The 25,628-nt window shown below is 40.8% G+C and overlaps 1 protein-coding gene across 2 annotated transcripts in view; it reads right to left on the bottom strand.

Annotated features, from left to right (window-relative positions):
* Positions 1–5,380: 5,380 nt before the first annotated feature.
* The window catches only part of jph1a (junctophilin 1a), a 34,191-nt gene continuing 13,943 nt past the window's right edge, over positions 5,381–25,628 (bottom strand). For both annotated transcript variants that reach the window (XM_086021474.1, XM_086021475.1), the window contains 4 exons: positions 16,236–16,354; positions 7,376–8,106; positions 6,836–6,932; positions 5,381–6,225 (listed from right to left, as the gene is read on the bottom strand). In XM_086021474.1, coding sequence (XP_085877600.1) covers positions 6,852–6,932; positions 7,376–8,106; positions 16,236–16,354 — 931 coding nt within the window. In that variant the 3' untranslated portion in view covers positions 5,381–6,225; positions 6,836–6,851. The remainder of the gene's footprint in view (positions 6,226–6,835; positions 6,933–7,375; positions 8,107–16,235; positions 16,355–25,628) is intronic.

Below are 25,628 nucleotides of genomic sequence, written 5' to 3'. Positions count from 1 at the left end.
ATTTACAACAAGGAATCACTCAACACAGTATCGCTGTGGTAAAATCCCTGCCACAGAAGATAAACATCTAAATGGCATTTGATCAAATTCGTGTATTTTTAAAAATAACTTGGACTGCGCCCATATCAGGTGCGGGTAACAAGAAGCCTTTGGTTGGCTTAGGGTTTTATAACTGAGCTTTGCCTATGTAAATTTAACAGCTAAGCTAAACTAAGCTAAGCTAGCTATGCAAGGCACGGAAAGCGACTCTAGTTCATGCTGATGGCTTAGCACAAGTTTGAAAAGGAAAAAAAATGCCAAGGCGCTTAGGAGACTCAGTCCAATTTTAGAAGCAAGTTTCTTAGCGGTGAGACTTTTACAGTATTTGGAGGGGTGGGACGTGGTGGGGCTGGGGATGTTGGTGCTTTGATTTTTACAAATACCACTATCTCTGCTGCAATCCACAAACCAGGCCTGTATTGTAAAAACTACACGGCAGCTCACCTGGCATTTGCCCAAATGAACCTAAAGGTCTCTTAGATAATTAGACTCAAAATTCTCTGGTCTGATGAGACAAAGATAGGACTCCTTGACATGAATGCCATCTCGACAGTGAAGCATGGTAGTGGGAGCATCATGATGTGGGGGCATCTTTCAGTCGCAGGAAGTGGGAGATTAGTCAGGGTTGAGGGAAAGATTAATGCAGCAATGTACAGAGACACCCTGGATAAATACCTACTCCAGTGCGCTCTTGACCCCAGTGGGGATGATGGTCCAGAGTAAAAAGGAGCCTATAAGCACATAGCCAAACTATCAAAGGACAACATTGTGAATATTCTTGAAGCTGTAATTTTTGCATGACAAAATTTTACGTAATTATGAAAGGTGTATCAACCACGTATTTAGAAAATGCTGTGAATACTTACTGTATGTACTATGTACATTTATTATATTTATTAGTTTTCTATTTTCAATAAATAATAATTAAAAAACACCTATTTTCATGTTCTCAACATTGTCTGCTGTGTGTAGAATTTTGAGAAAAAATTAATTCATTAAATTTTTCAATATGAAACGTAACAAAATGTGGAAAAAATGAAGTGCTTCAAATGCTTTCTGTTTGCACTGTCATAGTAAATATCCATCCATCCATCCATTATCGATACCGCTTATCCTCACAAGGGTCGCGGGGCGTGCTGGAGCCTATCCCAGCTGTCTTCGGGCAGTAGACGGGGGACACCCTGAATTGGTTGCCAGCCAATCGCAGGGCACACAGAGACAAACATCCGCACTCACAATCACACCTAGGGGCAATTTAGAGTGTCCAATCAACTTACCATGCATGTTTTGGAATGTGGGAGGAAACCGGAGTACCCGGAGAAAACCCACGCAGGCACGGGGAGAACATGCAAACTCCACACAGGGAGGCCGGAGCCGGGATCGAACCCACGACCTCTGAACTGTGAGGCGGACGTGCTAACCAGTCGATCACCGTGCCTATAGTAAATATATGCAAATCAAATACATTATACTTTGACAGTTTGATATTGCATGTTTAAATTTTCTGCTGCTATAGAAATGTGCCCCCCGCCTACTGCCCGAAGTCCCCGCGACCTTTGTGAGGATAAGCGGTATAGAGAATGGATGTATATATATATATATATATATATATATATATATATATATATATATATATATATATATATATATATATATATATATATATATATATATATATATATATATATATATATATATATATATATATATATATAAATATATAAAATTTATAATGGCAAGAGATGCTTGTCCCAATACAAATAGATGATTGCCCTCCATGACATTAGCTGTCATTGGAATGTGTTAAACGGCCTCTTCGGTGACACTAAAGACCTACAGGGTTTCAGTTTATATTTGTGCACTGCACTTAAATCTTGGCGGGCACCCTGCACATATGAGAATAGTAACAGAGATATTGAATACCATTACTGACAAGCCGGGCGTCACATTTGTGTTTTACACTCTGGAGAGGACGAACACAGTGTTATCAGTTTACAGTTATCTCATCATACAAAATCTGTGATGCAACAACTTTTTACCAATGCTTTGACAACAGGTAGTTTCAAGAAGTACTGCAAGAAAAAAAAAACATACAGCGTGAATACGAGTGACTCACATGCAGATGAGGGAGGCAGATGCACCACAACACAAATCCCAGGCTAATCTGCAATGGAAAGCAGTGAAAAACGGAGGCACCTGCCTGTTCTCGCACCACTAATGCAACAGTCTGACAAAGACACTTTGATTACAAGCCTCAGCGTCATCCCTTGAGACCTCATTATGAGAAGGTCACCGGGAGGACTTTCATTGCTTGTAGGATACATGCACATTCTCAACACAGGAGAGACCCACAAGTGAACACTGGAACAGAATTTAAAACGTTTTAAACAGTTGGAAGCCATTTCCAGGCTGGATTTAGGAGACCTTTATAGGACAAGGAAACACATTTGGAACTGGAGTCAAAATGGATGCCTCATACCTTACTGTAAGACAGTAGAACCTCGTGATCTCTTCCAGCCAATCAACAAACAATGTTATTTAAAAAGTTACATTTTAGACAGCTGGATTAGATAGCAGTATATTACCTTTATCACAAAATATATGATCACTATAATGTCAATAATATATCTTACATTGTTATTATATTCAGTAAAAAACATACAGTATGTATGTATCGTGTACATATACCCTAATGTTCTTTTGTATCAGACTATTAAATGCAATTTTAGTTTCACAAACATGATGAAATGTAAAACAAGTCAAATATCAGACAAGAAAAACATTAACCAAGGCATAACGTCATTTTTATTGTTATACACATAAATTCATCTCCATAGACTTTGCACAAATCATGAGCCTTGAGGTCTCAAAAGTCTCCAACATTTTCCAAAAATACTCATAAGGAAACATCTATCCGCCTTTCACATCCTCAAATGATACATACAGTTAGAAATCTTTATTTTTTTTTCATCTCACTGTCAAACATTAGAATATGTGCATTACGTTACCAATTACAAACAAGTTATAGCCACTGTCAAAATACAGGTGTGCAAATTGTTAGAAAAATACCCATACTCATACCAGATTCTGTATTGTGCTCTGTAAAAATCCTTAGAAATAGTATAGATTGTCTATGTATAAATGTCTCCAAGATGCAATGTTGCATTTAAAAAAAAAAAGAAAGTTTCCAAAAACAGACTGCTCAATTAACCCAAAACTCGCGTCTTCGTGGTTCTGGAGAAAAAAGCCGGACAAAAGAAAAAGTGAATAAATAATCATATGTGACGCTGTTTGAGAAGATGCTGGCTGACTCGCCCTGTTTCTTGTAGAATTTAAAGATTATTTCAATTTTAACACATCATATTTGAATGCTTTTACATAGTTGTGCTATAAGTTTGCATTTTTTGTGTGTGTACGTGCAAAGCGTTCCTTCAAATGTAATAAATTGTATGGATTAATGTTAGATTAAGACTTTGTAATGGGTTTGAAGCAATGAACACTAATCAGTATTAAAGCCCTTTTTTTATGATGACTAGACATGGGCATTATAATCGATTATTAGATCATTAAGGATTCTTGTGTGGAGCTGTTTGTTAATACGTGTAGATGGAGTGCATTACTTTTGTAATTACCTACTGACTATTGTTACTTGGCTGCAACAATTCTGATTCAGGATCAACTAATATACTATGAAGGTGCTCTTGAGTTTTTAAAGGGGTCAAATTCATTTTGCATTTTTTGCATGAAAAACATTTGAGTCTCTGGAGTGCCCGCCCTCCGATCAAGTGTGCAATTAAACGTAAATGTTGCCTAATTTTGAAAATGTGACTGTGAGCAAGCCATTCTGAATTTGGACAAACTACTTCACAAGTCAACTAATTTTACACAACACCTGCCCTAGAGTCACCATTACCAAGCGATGCCCAGAATCCGGCAGCCAGACATCACGGAAGCACTATCATGTCAAAGCCAAAAGGTAAGCAGAGCTGCAGTGTTAGCACAGGTGAGCCTAAGCTAGCAGTAGTGGGTGGTTATGGTTAAATTAGTCAGCGGTGAACATCTCTTGCTCTGGAGGGAGTTGCAGAGTTTCCAAAAAGTCACTAATTTGGCAATAGCGGAAGCTGCTTGCTTTGTCGCGGGCTCATAGCTCCGCCCCCGGTTGTCATGGTAACAAAAGCTCAGATCAACCCTCCCAAAACTGAGGGATTTAAACTAGTTTGAAAGCTAGATCTGGAGTGTGCTGTATTTCTTGATCCTTTGTGTATTGTGACGGAAGAATATTAAAACTTTTCATTAAGACACCTGGGAGCTAATTTAAATTGTGAAAAATTGCATAATACGTATCCTTTCAATAAATAACCATTTCTTTTGTTTACTGCTAACTAATACAAAATACATGTAGAAAATCCAAAATAACCAATTCACCATTAATTTCGCCAAAAGTCGATGAAGGGAATTTAAATGCCCTTGTCTAATGATTACCAGTGCTAAGAGACACAAAAAAAAACATTTAATCTTTAGTCATGATAGTAAACCATATAAATAACCTTTTTTTTTTTTTTAAGTCTAAAAAAGTCATGCCTTAGCTGCAATGGAGATGACAGACAGTTCCTGTGAGGAGAGTTAACTCATTAAAAAGCATGACTCAGCAGATGACAACAGTCACGAGTATCCTGCACAATATTAAGACAAGGATGGCACCTCTCAACATCCTCATCTTTGAATAAGGTAAACAGTAGTACTGTTAAAGACTTTTCAAGGCATCGTCACCCGCCCCCCAACCCCCCCCCCCCCCCCCCAGGCCGCCACATCCCCCCCAAGCGTCTAAATGAATAATTCCAACTTCCCGTCCTCCCCGATAGCGTTTCGCTCACTGTCGCAGCAGCCTTTGCATCCTAGAGTAAAACAACGGAGGACAGTGGAGAGAACACACACGGAATTCTAGCCCAGTGGTGTAGTGTAGGCATATGTTGCAATACATATTCAAACATTTGATTTGGATTTCAATAAATAACAATAAGACCTTTGTTCACGCTACTCTCGGCAGCCGGCGTCAATAAACTTCCTTTGCAAGCTGTCAATCAACATCAGGTTTATATGGGGTCATTTTAGTCTTCTGAAAGGCTATACTTAAATTAATGTTGGAATATGATGTAATGAGAGAATAAATGCTTATTATTATTAGATATTGTGAGCATTTGTGTTTGAATGTTATTGGGATTTTTATAACAATAAGGTTTTTTATTTTTTCAAATTGAAATCCTGGGCCAAATCAAATGCTCTTCTGAACAGTGTAACAGCCAACAAGCGATGGGTTCCCCACCCCTGCAATAAATTATACTTTAACAATAACGATAGAATTTATTTTCGGCCAAAATCTACTCCAAGCGCTTTTGAAAAAAATAGAACATATTACACTTGCATTTACAATAAAATACAACTCAATCGGAGTGGGAATTCAAAAATAAAAGGGTTACCACCATCCCAAGAACAACAAAGAAAAAAAATACAATAAAAAGAAAATGCCAAAACAGTACCATGCAAACGGGGGTCATTCTGAGCAGTGCTGGATGGAGAGCTGGACAAACATGAAGAGCTTTTAAAAACAGTAAGACTGGCGAGTGACCGTGCTAGCACTGACTTGTTAGCAACAGGCCCGGGCCAGCTTGCTGTTGTATAAAGCGGCGGGAACTCCCCCCCCACACCCGTGAAAAACTCCCCGCATGCTCTCACTGCGACTGTTCCACACCTCACTCCCGCCCCGCCATCGTCACCTCCTCACGATGGCAAAATAGAAAGGCAGCTGTTTGCTCCCGTCATCTAAAAGTGCAGCTCCGCTTTCTCTCAGCAGCAAAGTCCGTCAGCCCGCCGCCTCCTCCGGCTGCAGGGGCCGCTGCTGGCCTCAGCGCCAGCGGGTTGAAATGACTTCCACTACGTTGGATTGGTTTATTAGAACTCAATAGACACAACATTTCACCTCAGATTTTCCAGAAGCCCAAAGGAGTGCTAATTGGCAGGGGTGGTCCACGCGGGGCCTGTGACAGGTCGGTGCTAGTGACGCCTTCCTCCTGATTCTCCGCGGTGTCACGCTGTTAACCAAACACCTCCGGCTGCCACCGTGACTCGTCGGCGCCATTTTCTTTTTTCAAGGCTGGCGATGCAACTGCATAGCTCGCCGTCTTTTCACTGCAAACACATTTTTAGAAAGTATTTACAATGTGCATTTGACACCTGGGTTGCAAAAAAAAGGCATACAGTGAAACCTCCAAAGTCAAACTCAAAACTGTGATGCTGGTTTAATTCCAAATTGATAGAACTACAACACTTCACCGGGGTTTATTCCCTTTGACTGGAAGTTCCACAAACATTACAGCAGCGTGAAATGAACTTCCCATAATGTTGTCATTCTCTTAAAGCAGAAGTCAACCCAAACATTTTTTTTTCAAGAATATGTTCCCAGCAGGCCCACTAGTTGAAACACGGCATTCTGATTAATTTTGTGTTTGTGGAATATGAATTAAGCAGCAAAATGCACTCGCTATTAGCCATCTCTGGGGGCGGCCATTTTGTCTTCTGTCGACTGAAAATGACATCACAACTGCTCACAATGACCAATCACGGCTGACCTGTTTTCTGAATCTGAGCCGTGATTGGTCGTTTTGAGCAGTTGTGAAGTCATTTTCAGTCGACAGAAGACAAAATGGCCTTGAAAAAATTATTTTTGGGTTGACTTCCGCTTCAAATCTTTGTAACACTTTGGCGGCTTCACCGGTATATTGTGTCAAAACGAACTTACCGAAGAACGAGCACTATCATGTCAGGAAATGGACAAATATAATTGCAAGGCCGATATTCAACAGCATTACCATAGCGACAAGGATGGAGTTAGGACCCTATAAAACAACATGAAATTAAATAAATTATGTGAACACATTACAGCAAATGCAAATTATCATGAAAGTCTGACATCATAACATGGGGTGTGACCAGGAATATATATATATATATATATATATATATATATATATATATACATATTCCTGGTCACACCCCATGTTTTCCTGGTCACTTGTTACTAGGCAGAGGTCATAGTTCAACAATAAGAAATGAAATAATCATGAGGCTGTATAAATGCTAAAGATGGGAAACAGGAAATCACATATAGGAAGGAAATCACTCCAAAATCAGCACTGAACAAATACAAGACAGGTATGCACACACAATTTTGCAATTCAATTATTACGTGTGTTTATTGAGTAGTCCTTGATGTTAAGTACAAAATCGATGTACTGCAAGAAGACAGTAAGAATGCTCCTTTAGAAATGTGTCTACTCACTGTTTCTTCCGCGGTTTCTGCAATCTCCATACTGGCTTTCTTTGTGTCTGCGAGGCTCTTTGGCTTTAGGGAATCTTGCTTCCTGAGTTTGGGTTCGCCCTTGCTGTCCCGTATGGAGGCCGGCTTCGGGGTCGGGGTACTAATCGACCTGGGTTGTGGCGGCAAGCGTGCCAGGGCCTGTGCGCTCGGCTCTTCCTCTGGGTCCTCCTCTGGATCGGGGGGCGGGGGTGCCTTTACAGGCGCCTTGACGTAGTAACTGTGGTACTCTGTGTGGAGCTGGCCATTGACCGGCACTGAAGGAGGATGTGCGGGGGCATTGGACGGAGGGCTCGGCTGTTGAACTTTTGCAGGTTTAGGGGGTGCCTCGATGTGCATATGAGCAGCTTTGGGGCCGTCGGGGACGGACGTTCTCTCCTCTTTGTTCGGCTTCCTGCTAGAGCGTTCATCTTTGCTGGTTTTATGAGCGGATTTCTCCTCCTTGCTTATTTTTCGGCAAGGCTGCTCCTCTTTGCTGGTTTTGCGGCTGTTGCTGTTGGCGTGATGGCCTTTCTTCTTGTTGGAGTGAGGCGAGTGCGGAGGCGAGCCCACAGGACTATTCAACGGGGAATGGGGAGGGGTGGTACCTTTGCGGTAGAAATGGGGAGAATCGCTTGGCGAGTCGTCTTTCTTTACAACGGGCACTTCCTTAATCTCCACGGGCTCTTTGAACTGCTGTTTTATGTAGTCAGGCCCTGCACAAGTGACAAAGGTGATTCCGTACAACATCATCCACATATGCATACTGTATACGCTTATGCAAATCACATTTGTCAGCCCTGTTTTCTGAAATAAAGGCCAGGTGTGTTTATTTGGCAACATGAAGGGTATACTAAGGATTTTCTTGAAGGCATTGATCCGTAAGGTGATGACATCTCTGTCCGAAGAATTGAAAAAATGGTTATCTTGCATGTGGTTATGTGTAGAAACTCATTTAACTTGTTCTGACGATTTAAAGTATTTTTTTTGTAATATGGCAACTGTGTAACAATCCACCCTACTGTATAAAAAGGTCATCCTCCATGAACTAGAAGATAGCTTGCAAATTCACAAAAAGATGGCGGAAAGAACTGAAACACGATAAATCCCCCACCATTACATTTCAGCATTTTGTTCCACTGAGTTCTATTGTAGTTACGTATCGTCATTGTATAATTTCTTAAACAACAAATCGAATAGTTGGGTAATTACAGTCCTGTGCAAAAACTTTAAGAGGAAGTCAACCCAAATATATTTTTTTCAAGCCCTCTAGTTGAAACATGGCATTCTGAAAAATATTGCGTTAGTGGAATAAGAGTTAATCCACTCGTTTTTAGCCATCTCTGGGGGCGGCCATTTTGTCACTTCTGTCGACTGAATATGACATCACAACAACTGCTACTACTGCTCAGGTAACGACCAATCACGGCTGACCTGTTTTCTAAAGCTGAGCTGAGATGACAAAATGGACGCCCTTGAGATGGCTAAAAATGGGTGGATTTTGCTGCTTAACTCATATTCCACAAACTCAATATTTATCAGAATGCCGCGTTTCAACTGGTGGGGCTGCTGGGAACATATTCTTGAAAAAAAATAAGTTTGAGTTGATTACACTCTTTAAGTTGTATTTTGGATGTTTTTTATTGCACAGCACAAGTTGCATTTTTATGTGTGAAAAGTGCTATACAAATAACATTTGATTGACAGTAATGTCCTAATTTTCTCACTAAGGAGAGCAAATACACTCTAATCATGGTTTTCTCCATTTGTCTAATGAAGTGCTGGTGAACCTCCAGAAGATATCTGCCGAGATTCATTTTCCACTGGTGATTCTTTAGCCATGCATTTGTAGTTACATAACTGCTATTATGTTTTTTTTCTCCACAAGCTAAAATGAAATATAAGACGTGTAACACCAATACCGGCAGCAAAAAAATGAAACATCAAATCGGAACACTTCACTGATGGCTTGGGAGATAACCAAACTTTGAACTGATGCCAGTTCTATTTAAAAAAAAAACATGTTATCTAGTGTCCAAGAACTCACACTGGGAGAGCAGCGGCCTCTTATCTAACTCCTCCTGCCTCATGCAAGTGTTTAACTGTAAATATACAGAAAAAACTGCAAACTGTGGCTGATCATTGTTACGCTTAAATAAAACGGTGATGTCTCAAAGTTGTTGACATTTCTCAGGCAGTCTTTGACATTGAGATTGTATTTTGACAATAAAAAACATGATTGTATTAATATGGATGATGCAGCGTTAACCTACAGTAAAAGTTGTTATATTTCCGACTGATGCTCCCCTTCACACAAACACATAATAGTCTACTTGTTGAGAATTTTCATTTATTGTGTCCTTGAATAAACTCCGAAACTGAATGTAAATGTCCACCTGCATGTGTGAAAAATCACACTTAATTTGTCACCTTGTACTGTGCTGCTTTCATGTTAGCCCGAGAGAGCAGGCTTGTTGCATGACGTCCTCCCGCTTAAATTAGTCAGTGTTAAAGTGACAATAGGACATGGACAATGCTACTTTGCCTGAATAATATTATTTACATTGTCAAATCAATAAAATCAAAATAATACACGGTTGCTCTGTGCTGAGTACACAAGGAACTATTGTTTGAATCAACAGATTCAGGCCTTTACTTGTTGATTTAAAGTCCATTTAATGTACTGTATAAGGCAATCATATAAGTGCACAGTGAGGTGATTGTATGTGTTGTGTTTTTAATGTTAGTGCATTTCGCATTGTATTGAATTATTAATTAGGGTTGAAAAAGGGGTTAATCCCACACACCAATGTAGATCAATTTAGCTTCACTGTTAACAAAGACTCCCCCATTGCTTTTATACGGTTTGAAAGTCTTAAAGCGGAAATCAACGCAATCACATTTTTTTTCCCAAGAATATGTTCCCAGCAGGCCCGCTAGTTGAAACACGGCATTCTGATTAATACTGTATTGCGTTTGTGGAATATCAGTTAAGAAGCAAAATCCAACCGCTTTTAGCCATCTCAATTCTGTCGACTGAAAATTACATCACAACTGCTCAGGGCTCAGGTAACAACCAATCACAGCTTCAGAAAACAGGTCTGACGTGATTGGTCCTTCCTTACCTGAGCCCTGAGCATTTGTGATGTCATTTTCAGTCGACAGAAGTGAAAAAATGGCGGCCCCCGGAGATGGCTAAAAATGTGAGGATTAACTCTTATTACGCAATACTCAATATTTATAAGATATTTTTGAAAAAAAATCTGTTTGGGTTGACTTCCATTTCAACAAACACTCCCCCATTACTTGTATTATATGGTTTGAAAATCTTAAATTGGTTTTGATATTATTGTCTATTATCGCAATCGGTGTTTCTGATTCAGTTTTTCTCTTCTTCCTTTTCACTCTGGCAGATGGGCATGGGGGATAGGCGGATGAGCACATGTCATTGTCCGGCAGGATAATTCTCCTGTACACATATATTTGCACATGCAAATGAAGCCATTCACTGCTGATCTTGAGCCATCTAATTTGCTAAAATTACAGTTCGTCTGACTGAATACATATAGAATACATATCTATAAAAAGGAGCCATGTACACATTAACTGCGCACTCTACCAAGACATTGAGGACAATCGATCCTTCCAGCGTGATTGTGCCCCAGAGCACGAAGCAAGATACACAGAGGGGTGCTTGGATGAATTTGATGTGGAAGAACTTGGTTTTATCATCCCATCAAAAACATTTGGAATGAACTAGAATACAGTTTGGAGAGACGTGCTACAAGAGTTGTCACCGTAGACTTGTGGAGGGCATCATGTCAGGTCAGTGGAACAGCCTAATTGTCCGGAGATGTCATTGTCAGTGTGAGTGGTAGTTTTGTATATATGTGGTCTTTGATTTATTAATAACCATCATACCTGTCAATTTATATGTTTTCCCTGTATTTTATACGTTTTTTGATCATTTCAAATCGTGTACGCCGTATAACAATTTTTGTACGGGAAAAAAATAATAAAAACTCGTTTTTTGTTAGACCGATCTCGTCTTGCCCATTTCGGCTCTAATCCGGAGCGTCCGTTAGCGATTCCGACTGCAAACTTACCCACTCCCGTTGAGCGATAAACACTGTTTAAGATTCTATATAGAAATATCCGTTCCGTTTCCCCCACCTCTCCCGCTGAGCGATAAATACTGTGTGAGATTAAAAATAGATAATGTGTAAGATTATATACAGAAATGTACGGGCAAATTACAACTTTTGTAAGTTTCAGCACAGCCCGGGGTTGATAGATATGAACCAGTCTAGGGTCCGACCCTTCCCCCCCACTCACATAAAGTCAGCCGGGATAGGCTCCAGCTCACAGACAATGGAAGAACCACTGCTGTGTCACTTAATACATTTAATATCTCATTTTTGGGATGCCAAGAAAAGGAGGACATCCGGTCACTCATGTAGGAACTCATTATCTCCTTTTGGTTTTTATTTCTTTTGAATGTGGACCGATACTTTTGTCCACGTGGTATCCTCAAACGTCAACGTGCACGCAATTTGAGACGTGACACCTGCTGCTTGGACTCCTAAGCAGCAACCGCTCGTAATCTTCCATCTTTTATGCCGCCACCTGATTGCTGAGTGTACCTTGACTGGGTCAAACAAGGTGGAGCGTGATCCCCCCCAACCCCGGGCACCCCCCACCCCTGGTGACCGGCTGAAGGAAGGGACAGCTGTGCCGCGTCAGCCGTGCAGAGGGTGGGGCGGGGGGGGAGTGTGGTCCTCTTGAGCGTACAAGGACGCCAGCTATGTCTCCATCAGACGGCGGCAAACACACGTTGGCAACAAATATAGCCCAATTAACGTCACTGCGAGGGCCCGCCCTCACCCTCACCGCTCCCCTCCAGGGTGCTGTGTGTGAACCAATCATAAAGGTCAGGGTTCTGTTCCCTGTGACCCTATTTTCCCTTTTGAAGTGGACACTCCCAATGTGGGTGATAATCTGCCATGAGTCTGAAATGTCAATTACAAACAACAAGGGGTTTAGAGCCCTGGTTGCTACCCGAGAGGATTGAGCATTAAAAGCTGAGGGACTGAGGAAAGTGAGAACATTTCCACTCAAAAGTAGCTGTTAACGACATAAAATATAAAGAATTCGCAGGAAAGTTGTGCTACACGACCACAATGGCACAAATTTCCGGAAATGTAGTTAAATGTGCATCCTTGTGGAAATATCAACCCTTTGCCATTCCACCTGGCAGTTTTACCTGAACGAAAGGTGCACCAAAGTAAATTTGATGCTGTACTTGAACCATTTGGAGTATCGGCATAGCTTTGGATTTTGGACTTTGAATTTTTCTCCTCAAATGTCAGAATCTTTTTAAGTGCTACTGGCACTGAATGATGGAAGTTTGAATACATCAAAGAAGACCAACCCACGGACGATAGAAGGTCGTGGGTCGTCCGTGGGTTGGCCTTCTTTTATGTATTCAAACTTCCATAATTCAGTGCCGGTAGCACTTAAAAAGATTCTGACATTTGAGGAGAAAAATTCAAAGTGTTACCTTCAAAAAGAGACCAAAACTATGCCGATACTTGGTAGAGCCATTTTAGGGGGCGGCCATTTTGTCACTTCCGTCGACTGAAAATGACATCACAACTACTCAGGGCTCAGGTAACGACCAATCATGGCTCACCTGTTTTCTGAAGCTGAGCCATGAGTAGTTGTGATGTCATTTTCAGTCAACAGAACTCGCAAAATGGCCGCCCCATGAGATGGCTAAAAAGGGGTGGATTTTGCTGCTTAACTCATATTCCCCAAACACAATATTAATCAGAATGCCGTGTTTCAACTGGTGGGCCTGCTGGGAACATATTCTTGAAAAAAATATGTTTGAGTTGATTTCCACTTTAAGTGCTACTACAAAAAGCTTGTCCTGAGATGACATTAACTGACAATGACACCACCACTGAAGAAAGAACAGTGAATATTCACTGGTTTCTATTTGCTTGGCCAGCGTGCGTGTTCCCTTTGAGGTGATTGTCATATAAGCACACAAAGAATAGGGGAGTGTGTTTGCACTCAAACATGCAGCCAAAGGACAAAGTGAACCAACAGCAAAGCAGAAGGCCATTCTTGGTTCTTGGCCTCTGTGATGCTCTGCACACTATGATGATGACATTGTCCGCTCTTCTCATTCATGATCTCATTTAAAAGACAAGGACACCCTCTGCATAGACTTGTGGAAATGTGTGGATCATTCTGCGGCCGTGGCATGACCACCAGTTTCCACAACACAACAAATGGCTCCACAGTGTTTGTGGCCAGAGCGAAGCATCTCGGCGGCTTAGTGGAGGGGACGCGCTCAAATGAGTACCATTGTCAATGTGTTGGTCACTCACTATTTTGTGGTGCCTTCTGGCAAAACCCCAAGGTCATGCAGCTCATAGGCCTAAATATACTTCCACAGTGGGAGTAGGGAAGACACACCTCGCTGCTACACATCAGACAACACACAGCTATGAGTCGCTGTGTAATGAATGGGCTTGTTTTCTTACATGTGCATTCAGCACGGGATACATACATAACTCAATGTGGACTCACTGGTCACTTCTGGGAAACATGCACAATATAATGTTTGAAGTTAAAGAGTTGTAGCGAAACATAAACGGATTAAAAGATAAGACAGGGGTCCTCGGTTTAACGCAAAATCAGAATTACAGTAAATTTTCGTATGAAGAAATACTCATAAGCCATGAATATAAAACAATCTAATGAAAATCAGTAAGTACAGCGGAAACTAAGAGTGCCTTTGTAACCAAACCTTAAAAAAATATTCATTTAACATTATTAGTAGTATGTTTTTGTTTTTTTTAATCATTATAGGCTTACTAAAAAATATTTGATATAGACCTTGTAGTGTGCAAGTGATCATGATTTTTTTAGCTCATCAGCCACAGTATGAAATGCGGCCAAATGAGGCCTGCGTTCAAATTTCTACGGGCCCGCAGCCTCTGGCATAAAGTTAATGAGTGGCCTGTTAAAAAAGCTATCTTATATTTGACCACCAGATGGCAGCAGACCTGTGGATGCCCTCTCGAGTGCTTTCGGAAAAATACAGGGCATTCTGATTAATATTGAATTTGTGGAATATGAGTTAATCAGCGAAGTCCAGCCGTTTTTAGCCATCTCTGGGGGCGGCCATTTTGCCGCTTAATGTCAACTGAAAATGGCATCACAGGGCTCAGCTAACGACCAATCACAGCTCACCTGTTTTCTGAAGCGGAGCCATGATTGGTTGTTATCTCAGCCCTGAGCAACTGTCATTTTCAGTCGACAGCAAGTGACAAAATGGCTGCCGCCCGTGATGGACAAAAAACGGGTGCATTTTATTACTTAAAGTGGAAGTCAACCCAAACATATTTTTTTCAAGAATATGTTCACAGCAGGCCCACTAGTTGAAACACGGCATTCTGATTACATTTGCGTTTGTGGAATATAAATTAAGCAGCAAAATGCCATCTCAGTCCAATCACAGCTGACCTGTCTTCTGAACCTGAGCCGTGATTGGTCATTGTGAGCAGTTGTGGTGTCATTTTCAGTCGACAGAAGACAAATGGCCGCCCCATGAGATAGTTAAAAACGAGTGGATTAACACTTATTCCACAAATGCAATATTTATCAGAATGCCTTATTTCAACTAGTGGGCTTGCATACGACATATTATTGAAAAAAACATGTTTGCGTTGACTTCCGCTTTAACTCATATTCCACAAACACAATGTCAATCAGTCCACTGATAGTGTAGTGGTACACACGCCTGAGTTGTGTGCGGGCAGCGTGGGATCGATTCCCGCTCAGTGACAGTGTCTATGTGTGCCCTGCGACTGGCTGGCGACCAGTTCGGGGTGTAGTCTGCCTTCGCCCATTGACGGCTGGGATGGGCTCCAGCAACTCCCCGCGACCCTGTATAGGATAAGCGGTTTGGAAGATGACATGACATGACACAATGTCAATCAGAATGCCGTGTTTAGACTAGGGGGCTGCATAGAACATATCATTGTCAAGAACATTTTTGGGTTGACTTCCCCCTTTAAGCAAAAAGATTTTTATAATGGTCTTCTCTTGCCTCCAAGAAAATGAAAAAAAAAAAGAATAATTATATATATATATATATATATATATATATATATATATATATATATATATATATATATATATATATATATATATATATATATATATATATATATATATATAAAACGACAACCTTTCACACTTATTTTTTGGCAGGTTAGATGACTACAGATTTAAACAACTAATCCCCTAGCTGGTAAGAACAAGCCTTAGAGAGCACAGACAAGGCCTCCATGCACAATTCAGCTTTGTCTTTGGCACAAGCACAGCCCTACATTGTGGCACATTTGTAACCCTCCTCATTACTTCTTGTCAGCCATTTCAGTGCTGGAACACAGAAGCTGACACTTTTGTGCTCCCATTACAAGGAGTCAAAACCGCACAGTAAAAAAGGCACTGTAAACCTAAATAAAGACTGTTTATTTGAAAAACGTTCATGAAAAGTAAAGTCATGGCACAGTGAGAGCGTCCTTGCTTGTGTTACTGCCGCCTAGTCTCTCAATCTAGCTATTTTAAAATCTCCTTGAAAATGTGCATAACGTATTTCCACAAAAAGTGAATGCTTGTGTTTGTCATCTGCAGATGGGGTGGGTGTCTATCAGTGAAATTGGAGTTTAAAACAAACAATAAATAATGAGGGAAACTATTTTTTAACACTTGGCAACCGTGCATGTATCATACTATACTTTTTAGAGAGGCTCTCAAAGGTTACCTGGTTGGTAGAAGTTTGGTGCAAGCTCCCTAGCAACCGCTCTGGCGATTTCGGCATCTTGTACCGCAGAGATGGCGGCCTGGTCTGCGGCCTCGCTCTTAGTCCTGGCGTGGGCCGTCCTAAGAGGAAGCGCAGCATTGTTGTTTAAATAACATTACACAATACATCCTTATGCAGTACCTCACAAAAGTGAGTACACCCCTCACATTTTTGTAAATACCATCTCATAGCCTGGCCTATCTTTATGAAGCGCAAGAAGCATCAGAGACTTCTTTGCCATTCGGTGCCATGTTGACCTTCCAGTGGCCAGTATGCGAACATGTGAGAGGGGTAACGCTAATGTTAACACACCTTGCTCACCATTCACATATGATACCCTGTAACAATGTCGGGTTACATGAAACCAGCGAGGGAAAACAACTAATTGGTCCCAATTTGGACATTTTCATGAAGGGGTGCGCTCACTTTTGTTGCCAGCATGAACACTTTTATACAAGCTCTACCCTGACTACTTGACTTTGACTTTCCTCCCGTGTTGTCCAATGAAAAGCTATAATAAAACAGCGCTACTCTATTTCGCTCTTTCGTTTCATTCCAACTCAACTTTATCGAACACGATCCCTTGCGCTTTTCTCCCCAAATGTAGTGAGCGGATGCTCCAACTGTAATCCAGTCTGCAGCAACGTGTACTACGCATGTGACAAATTCCTAAATGTTCTACAGTGGGCATTGATGGAAGGGAAAAAATAGACATCTATCCTAATGCCAACATTAAAGAGTGGTAGCAAATCCTCTGGCTAAAACCATCACATAAACCTGGCTTGTGTCTACTGTGCTATGGCCATGCTCAAAACTGCCAAAATGGCAGAAGAGTATTATCTTTGGGGGTCAATGCAAGCTTAGTATTAGCACTGAAAGGTATCGTAACGTGACCATCTTAACAAAACTCCTCCGCGAGATGCCACTGTGCAAAAATGCAGCACGTGTGTCACGGGAATTCCTCCAAGATGGGGCCTAATCACAGAGTGCGTCAATTAAAGCCTGTGGATTTGAGAGTCATCGTGCACTGGAGACTTGTATCACTGGAAGCAGCTGTGCCGGCTAGCCTGCTTAAACTCCCTCATCCATCTTCCTCTCAGCATGAGTCCTTTGTTGTCCAATAACAACAATCCACAAATAAATAATGACAATAATAAAAGCAATTATTGCTAATGGGGTTAGCGCATCTGCTTCACATTGAAGCATTTTGAGTTACAACCTCAGCTTTGGCTTTTCTGTGTGCATTGTACTGTATATACTCTCTCCATGCTTAAGCATTTGGGTTTACTTCAGTTTTCTTCCACAATCCAAAAACATACGTGAGACTCATTGAAGACTCTAAATCAGGATAAGTGGAGGAAAATAGCTGGACAAATCATCAAGTATTTAACTATAAACTGCACCGATACAATATGTCATTTAATTTCCACACACAGGTCCCTCCCTCTATCATCATTGGGTCAGAGTGATCTTAATGGACGGATGACTATTTCAGACTTGCTGTACTGAGGGACGTCCTGTTTGTGAGCAGCACTTTATTAAAATGCATGAGGAGCCATATGCCAAGGTCTCGCTTTCCTCCCCAGAAATAAGTCGGTGCATGACCCACAGACAGAGGACACACGGGCTGTATTTACAGACGGACTCAAGGGTCTCTCGAGAAGCTCGCCACTGACCAGCTGCAGATGAAAATGTAAAAATACATTCCCAAAGAATTTAGCGCTGTCTGACTGACCCGCCCTTTTAACATGCAGTGCTTTATTTGTTGCTGTGAAGCACGCGCAGCCATGCTATACGCTGGGAGAACTGGCATTTATTTATTTTTTTCTGATGAAAGACTGGAGGGGAAACAACCACTTAGACTACACACAGTGGCACATCAATAACCAAACGCAATCCGCTTGTTCTTGGGGTTCAGTTACAACCGCCCCATGAATAAAATCACAGGGAATGCCATTGAAACCAATGAATGCCAGTTAGTTCATGTTAATTGAATCACTGCTCTGTACTAAATGCAAAATAGGCTCAATAAAATGAAGACATGTCTGCGGTTACATCACAACTAAGCATCCGCCATACATGTTAGCCGAAGGACATGTTCATATCTATTTCTGAAATGTGCGCCTGTATAAGAGCAGGCATGAATGTGTTATGAGTGTACACAGCATGGCTGTGATATATCCATACAGGACCGAAACAGTTCCCTTTAGGTAGAGCGTCTTAAAGTGCCGGAAGCAACACAGACGGCTCCCAGACGGGATGTCTGCGGGTGGGAGGTGACAGGCAGAGAACGATGGGAGTCACAGTGGAGCAGAGTGACTCGGAAGGTGAGAAAACATGAACACTTGGAGAGTAGGGATGATGACGTTTGGCTAGTTGTATCCCTGGCGATGCTTCGTATCCCACGATGGATGTTTTGGAATAAACAAGTTCATCCATTTGGGCGCATGGCAACTAGAGATGTCACGATATCCAAATGTCAGGATAAGATAATATCACGATATGAACCTCACGGTATGATAATTATCACGATATTATGGGGAGGCTGGTGATATATATAAAGCTCACGATACTGTATAAAAGATCACAATATTGTAAAAAAAAAAAAGAAAGAGCTCATATTAAAAAAACAAAAACAAAGGTGGCATCAAATTAAACTGCACTAATAAACTAACCACCAGAGGATGCTGGGACCGCACAAAATGGAAAACAACTTGGGCATTTAAACATATTTGCTGCTATTAATATCTGACATGACGAGAACGATACATTGTGGCAATTTTAATATTGCGATATCACGACATTGCCGATATTGTGACATCCCTAATAGCAACACTTGATGTAAAATTCTGGAACCAGAAGTACGACACCACAGATAAAGAATTACATTATCGCTGATTTATTTTTTTCCAATCAGCTGATATGTGCGACCTGTTGGTTTTTTTAAATACAAGAAAAGGAATCACTGAATTTAATTCCATTTCGTTTTGGTCAGAACGCACTAATAATAAAAAAAAAATAGCAAACATCTGATTGTCAGAGGTCTCTGAAAGATTATGCGGACCGATTATCCTGTGAGTGTGGTGCATGTTAAGAGTGATTATTCCTATTTGATCTGATAAGAAAACTCGGTTGAGCCTGATAATAGTCAATCTTAAAACTGTTCATTTTTCAATCACCGATCATTATGTGTGTTGACCGCAATGTAGTTAGCAGACTGGCTCATAGCTAGCTAGTTTCTTCTTCTAATATTCTTTCTCCCTTTTTGTATTTTCGAGTCGTCTGGATGCCCTGTTGCAAATTACTGCCTCATACATGTCAGTGTCAGTGCTAAAGCAGACTAGTTTAGGCGGGACGACTCATGATTGACGTTGGAGATAATACATGTACCGGCGTTATATATTCAGGATACAAAAAAAAAAAGTAGCTAATTTGTTAAGTTATAGAAAAAGTAAAATAAAATCTGATTATAGGTGCATTTGTAAAAAATTTGGATTATTTTGCAGGATTACATTTTTAATGCAGGGAGAGAGAGACGGCCCAGTCGAGTACTCGCCCGCTCTCAAAGTTGGCCAAACAAGCTTTCCTGGATTTAAGTGGATAACCGCTAACAATATACAGCCACCGGCTGGATAGGCTACGTGACATGAAGGGAATGGATTCTAGCTGTTTTCTATCGTATCCACAGGAAGATTCATTCATTTTAAAATACATTTCCAAAGAAATGTAAAAATCTGGACTGGTGCATGGAGGAGCGCTAGCAGGCTGGCCAGCAACTTGTAAGTAAATACTTCGCTAATTTTGGACCACGCACCACTTTACTATTTGAACGCCATTTGATATTACCAATATAATCTGCTAAATTTATCAAGGAAAAAAAAAACATAAAAATAAAAAACATTTTTTGCCATTGTTGTCTATCCATCTATCTATCTATCTATCTATCTATCTATCTATCTATCTATCTATCTATCTATCTATCTATCTATCTATCTATCTATCTATCTATCTATCTATCTATCGCCATAAGGTGTTGCCTTCACTTATGCAAATAAATGATGGTTTCAAATGGACTTTAATCAATCAATTTATTTATCCACCTATCTATCTATCTATCCATCCATCCATCTCTGCAGCGTGGTGTATTATTGGTTAAGATAAGAATAAGATAAGAATGCCTTTATTGATCCCACAGTGGGGAAATTTTCATTGTTACAGTAGCAAAGATATAGGTCACACAGGGGCGGCGGCATAATGTGGCCATTAATGTATAACATTGACGGCAAACATTTAGAATCAAACCTATGTAGACCTATGCTATGTATGTTAGCATGTCTGCCTTGTGCGTTGGATTTAAACATGCTTAAGCTACCTCCCGCATTCCAAAACTGTGCATTTTAAGTATCCATAAGACAGAAAATACTAGACAAATCAAGACTCAAAACAAGCGATTTTGCATTGCAGTTTGAAAAGCCAAATTTTGTGCCTCATCAAAACACACCGAGTAGCAAAATCAACCACTGAGCCGTCCCCAAAAGCTACCAGCTAGCTGGTAACGAGCTTCAGCCGGCTCCTAGTCCAGCTAAAGACTTTGTGGAGTCGTTGCTAAGTCACTAATCATCGCCTCCATAATGGCGAAAAGCTTCATTTCGGACAAGAATCATTCTCACGAAGGGACAACGAGGAAAGACGGAGAAGCCATGCTAATTGACAAATGAAGCTAAGTGTATACCGCTCTATAGAAATCCCATTAGATATGTCGTAACTTCAAGCACAAATTGAAAGCCTAAAAAATAACTTGTACAATCTGGGTACACTCGGAATTCCGAAGCCAGTTTGCTTCTGCACATGAAGCGCCACCTGTTCCCGTCTTCTTTTGAGCTCCGCAGGCACCTTGCACCCTCCGCTTGTGCGCCGGTGTTGGTTCCAAGCAAACGAAGGTGCAGCATTTCAATGTTAGGCACACACGCACGGGACACGTCCACAAGCTCCCACACACGCACACTGAGCATTTCTAAATTTACTCTACGCTTACATTTCAGTCCTTGCTCAGAGCATTCCCCCATAAATATTTAAGTGGCCCCAATGAGTTTGCATGTCATTAAGCTTCAGTCCATCACTCATCAACTGGACTGTGGTCTATGTGAAGATGCTTCTTCTCACACACATGCTGACACAGTTCTACACCCCGAAGCCCCTCCCTCTCCCATCTCATTTTCTTTCCCACATATCTCCGCTCTGTACAGAATGCTAAGTGGAATGCTGACTGGTCCGGTGTATAATAAGCCAGAAGATGAGTCTTGACCTGGACCGTGGTAAACATCAGCTCTCGAAAATCTTTCATTAACTTCCATCAATCTCTTTCATCACCTCAGATTTAAAAAAAAAAAAAAAAAAAAAAAGGATTTCCATAGAGCGTGACGCCAGATTTCAGGGACAGACACCACTTGAAGTTTCAGTGACATGAAAAAGAGTGAAAGGATATCAGAAACCCCAAAGGTATTGACACATCCAGTATACACTAAAGGGACAAAAATAATAATGTTGAAATAATGTGATTTGAAGTGACATGGTGGCTATATCTTTTCAAAACATTGTTGTCCCTTTCATGACCCGCTCGACCAATCAATACAGCACACGAAGAAAGAAAATAATACATTTTAAGGACCACTGACGTCACAGCTGCCATCTCAACCGTTTTTAACTCATTTTCTGCCATTGACGAGTTTACTCGTCTTTTCACAGTCCAGCCATTCGATCCCAGGAATTTATATTTGTTTCAAATTTTTTCAAACGCTATGGTTAAAAGAGGGTCTGAAAATGTCTAGCAGTGAATGACTTAAATTTTCTTATTGTAGAAATCAAATAAAGGTGTGCTGTTGCACCATGAGATGGAGATTGAAATAGTCACTATGATTTTCTGCAGGATTACTAATTTAATACAGTGAGTCCATGGATTGGAGTTGTAAATTTAATTTTTTGAAAAAAGCTAATTTTTCCACCTGATTTTGCTATAATTATACACTTTTTGCATTAAGTGACAGGATCATACCAATAATTTAAACCTTACTGATAATTGTCGTACAGGAAGCTGCCCAAACTAACTACAAAATGAAAGCTTTTTACATTGGTTATTACAGGCTTTTGAACATTGATACAATTAAATAGGAATAAACAGAGCATATCATTTTAAAACAAAATGATTCACATTTTCAGACATGAGTAGGCACACCTCTGTTTCTAGGATCAAGAATGTGAGTGGAAGTTGTGGTAGTTGCAAAGGGGAACACCAACTCCATATTTTCTTTCAATTTTATGTCATGATCTGCTTTTGATTTGTGCTTCTGAAATTTTGGATTTGCTTTTGTTTCATGTTATCTGGAGTTCTGTGCTTTCCTATCTTTTATTCGTACCTTCCCTCCTTCTCCACCAATCAGCCTTCATCTCTTGTCTTATCCAGGTGTGTCATGGTGTCTCCTATATTTGGTCTGTTTGTCTAATCCTTGTCAAGTGTTCTTGCCACCTGAGTGGTGGTGAGTCTGTTCTTTGTACTTGTTGTTACAGTTTTTTTGGGGCCTTTGTATTTCTAGTTTTATGATCCTGCTACCCCGTACACTTGTTTGCTATTTTTGAGAGACTCCAGCCTGAGTTCTTCTGTTTGCCCCTCCATGTTACTGTCTCCACATATTTTTTTAGGCTGGACTGTTCAGATTTCAACAGTTACAGCTCTGGACAGTTTTCCAATTGAAAATACAGTACAGAACATCAACAATGGAGGAGAATGAAGTTTTCTATCTTGGCATTGGTCTGGGTAAGCAGGCATATTTTTATTCCAGAGGAGGCAAGAGCTAGCAAGAAAATGGGCTGCTGGAGCCAAGTGGAGACTGCTGTACAATATTGCAACAAAAGGATCAAATGTGAGTCAATTTATTCACACTTCAAATTTTACAGTGGCTTGATGATAACGATCTGCTTAAAGTGGTAGTCAACCCAAACATATTTTTTTCAAGAATATGTTCCCAGCCTCCCCACTAGTTGCAACACGGCATTCTGATTAATATTGCCATTTGTGGAATATGAGTTAAGCAGCTAAATCTGTTTCCTGAAGCTGAGCCATGATTGGTTGTTACCTGAGCCCTGAGCAACTGTGATGTCATTTTCAGTCGACAAAAGTGACAAAATGGCCGCCCCCTAAATTAGCTAAAAACGTGTGGATTTTACTGCTTAACTCATATCCCACAAACGCAATATTAATCAGAATGCCTTGTTTCAACTAGTGGGCCTGCATAGAACATATTCTTGAAAAAAATATGTTTGGGTTGACTTCCCTTTTAACTAATGACCGACCAGCAGTGGTTTACATAATCAACACAATTGGAAACCCGGTAGTAAATCTTCATTAGATGCCCTGTCTCTTCCGCATACTATGCGTGCCTATTATTGAGGTATTATCTCATGCTAATTCAGGATTACGAAAGCACACTAATGCTATTAGCGATTAACCAAAACCAGCACTGAAATGATTCCTAATTTATTCCTGTGATAAGGTCCCACACGAGCAGAGGGGCACATGGGCTGATCACTGTAGTAAAATGAGACATTTAAATGGGGGAGACGATTGCTGTTACAAAGAGATAAGGTAACTTAAATAAAGGGAGAACATTGTTGGTGTGAAATTAAACAAGGCATGGACATTTTTATCTAGTTTTTTTTTTTTGTATTTGCACAAAACACCTCCAACCCCAACTACACACTTGAACCATTTAGCCTTCAAATTAATCAACAACTATCAACATCTACACAGCTATCAGACAGATTTATGATTGTTGATGGTGATGTCCGCTCAGTAAAGATGTCCGCATGTCTGTCAATGATCTCAAAGCGAGTGTGACGCACATGTCTTTACGTGGCGCCATTGGCACATGTTCGAGGCTCGCAAACATGCCGGTCTCTGCCGGTGTTGTTGAGAAGGCGACACCGTATCGGGGAGGGATGTTGCTAGCTTTACAGATTCACATTGCTTTTGTGTCAACACGGCTGGTGAAAAATGAGCACAGCTGATGCAGCTAATGACACCACAGAAGGGGAAAGAGGCGACTGCGAGAGGATAGGGGTAAACCATGCAAACGAACTCTAAGTAGAAGTCAAATTGTGCTGCATCATACTGACAGCTCTTCCTAATATTTTGGACTATCTTGCGTGACAAATTGAGAAACTCAAAAGCGGCATTGAATTTCGACCTAGACTCTGAATTGCCGGTGTGAATCTATGTTCGTCGATATGTGCCCAGCGATTGACTGTATTAGGATTAGGATTCAGATCCCGCAGCAAAACTAATGAGGACAAGTGGAACAGAAAATGAATGCATGGCTGTGCAGAATATGATACAGCTCGTGTATTGAATCTCATTATGTTGTGCAAGACATCATGTTGCTGTGTCTGGTTAGTGCAAATTGATGACCACAGGCTTAAAGTGGAAATCAACCCAAACATATTTTTTTTCAAGAATGTGTTCCCAGCAGGCCCACTAGTTGAAACACGGCATTCAGATTAATATCGCGTTTGTGGAATAAGAGTTAATCCACTCGTTTTTAGTCATTTTAGGGGGCGGCCATTTTATCACTTCTGTTGACTGAAAATGACTTCACAACTGCTCACAAGGACCAATCACGGCTACCTGTTTTCTGAAGCTGAGCCGTGATTGGTCGTCAGTCAACAGAACTGACAAAATGGCCGCCCTGAGAGATGGCTAAAAACGGGTGGATTAACTCATATTCCACAAACGCAATATCTATCAGAATGCCTTGTTTCAACTAGTGGGCTTGCGTAGAACATATTCTTGAAAAAAATATGCTTGGGTAAAGTTTGCTGAACGTGTTTAGGAAATAGAATGTAAATTCCATGCTTCAAATGGGACATATTGGGCTCAAGCAAGATGCCTGTATTTTTCTGTTATTTTATCACTTGAAATTGTGATGCTTATTCTGCAAGAGAACCGAGGTTTTCAACAAAACAATGGTGTTTAGTTCAACTATTTAAAGAGGGAGTCAAATGAAGTAGCAAACAGTCAGTGCCGGCCAGTCTCAGCACCTCGTTATGTTGTTATTGAGATATTATAAGCAATCTCACTGTTTCTTCATTTTTCATCTCCATCGCGCGTCTGCTTGGAGATGAGCAGCGTTTTGGAAAAAGACTCCTCTCAACTCTGCTACTTACGAACCAAATCAACAAATGGTGATTTGGTGAACGACAATGACAACAGCGATGGGGTATCCATGGCAACCAGCAGCACCAACACTTGAGCAAGCGGGCCAACCAGGCATCTGGTGTGTATTAATGAATTTGCAAATGAAC

Source organism: Filicampus tigris, chromosome 21 (genome assembly GCF_054856515.1).
Source record: "Filicampus tigris isolate MCC_2025a chromosome 21, RoL_Ftig_1.0, whole genome shotgun sequence".
In the NCBI taxonomy this organism is placed as follows: domain Eukaryota; kingdom Metazoa; phylum Chordata; class Actinopteri; order Syngnathiformes; family Syngnathidae; genus Filicampus; species Filicampus tigris.
The sequence above is the reverse complement of the archived record's forward strand: the minus strand, read 5'-3'. Positions and strand labels throughout refer to the sequence as shown.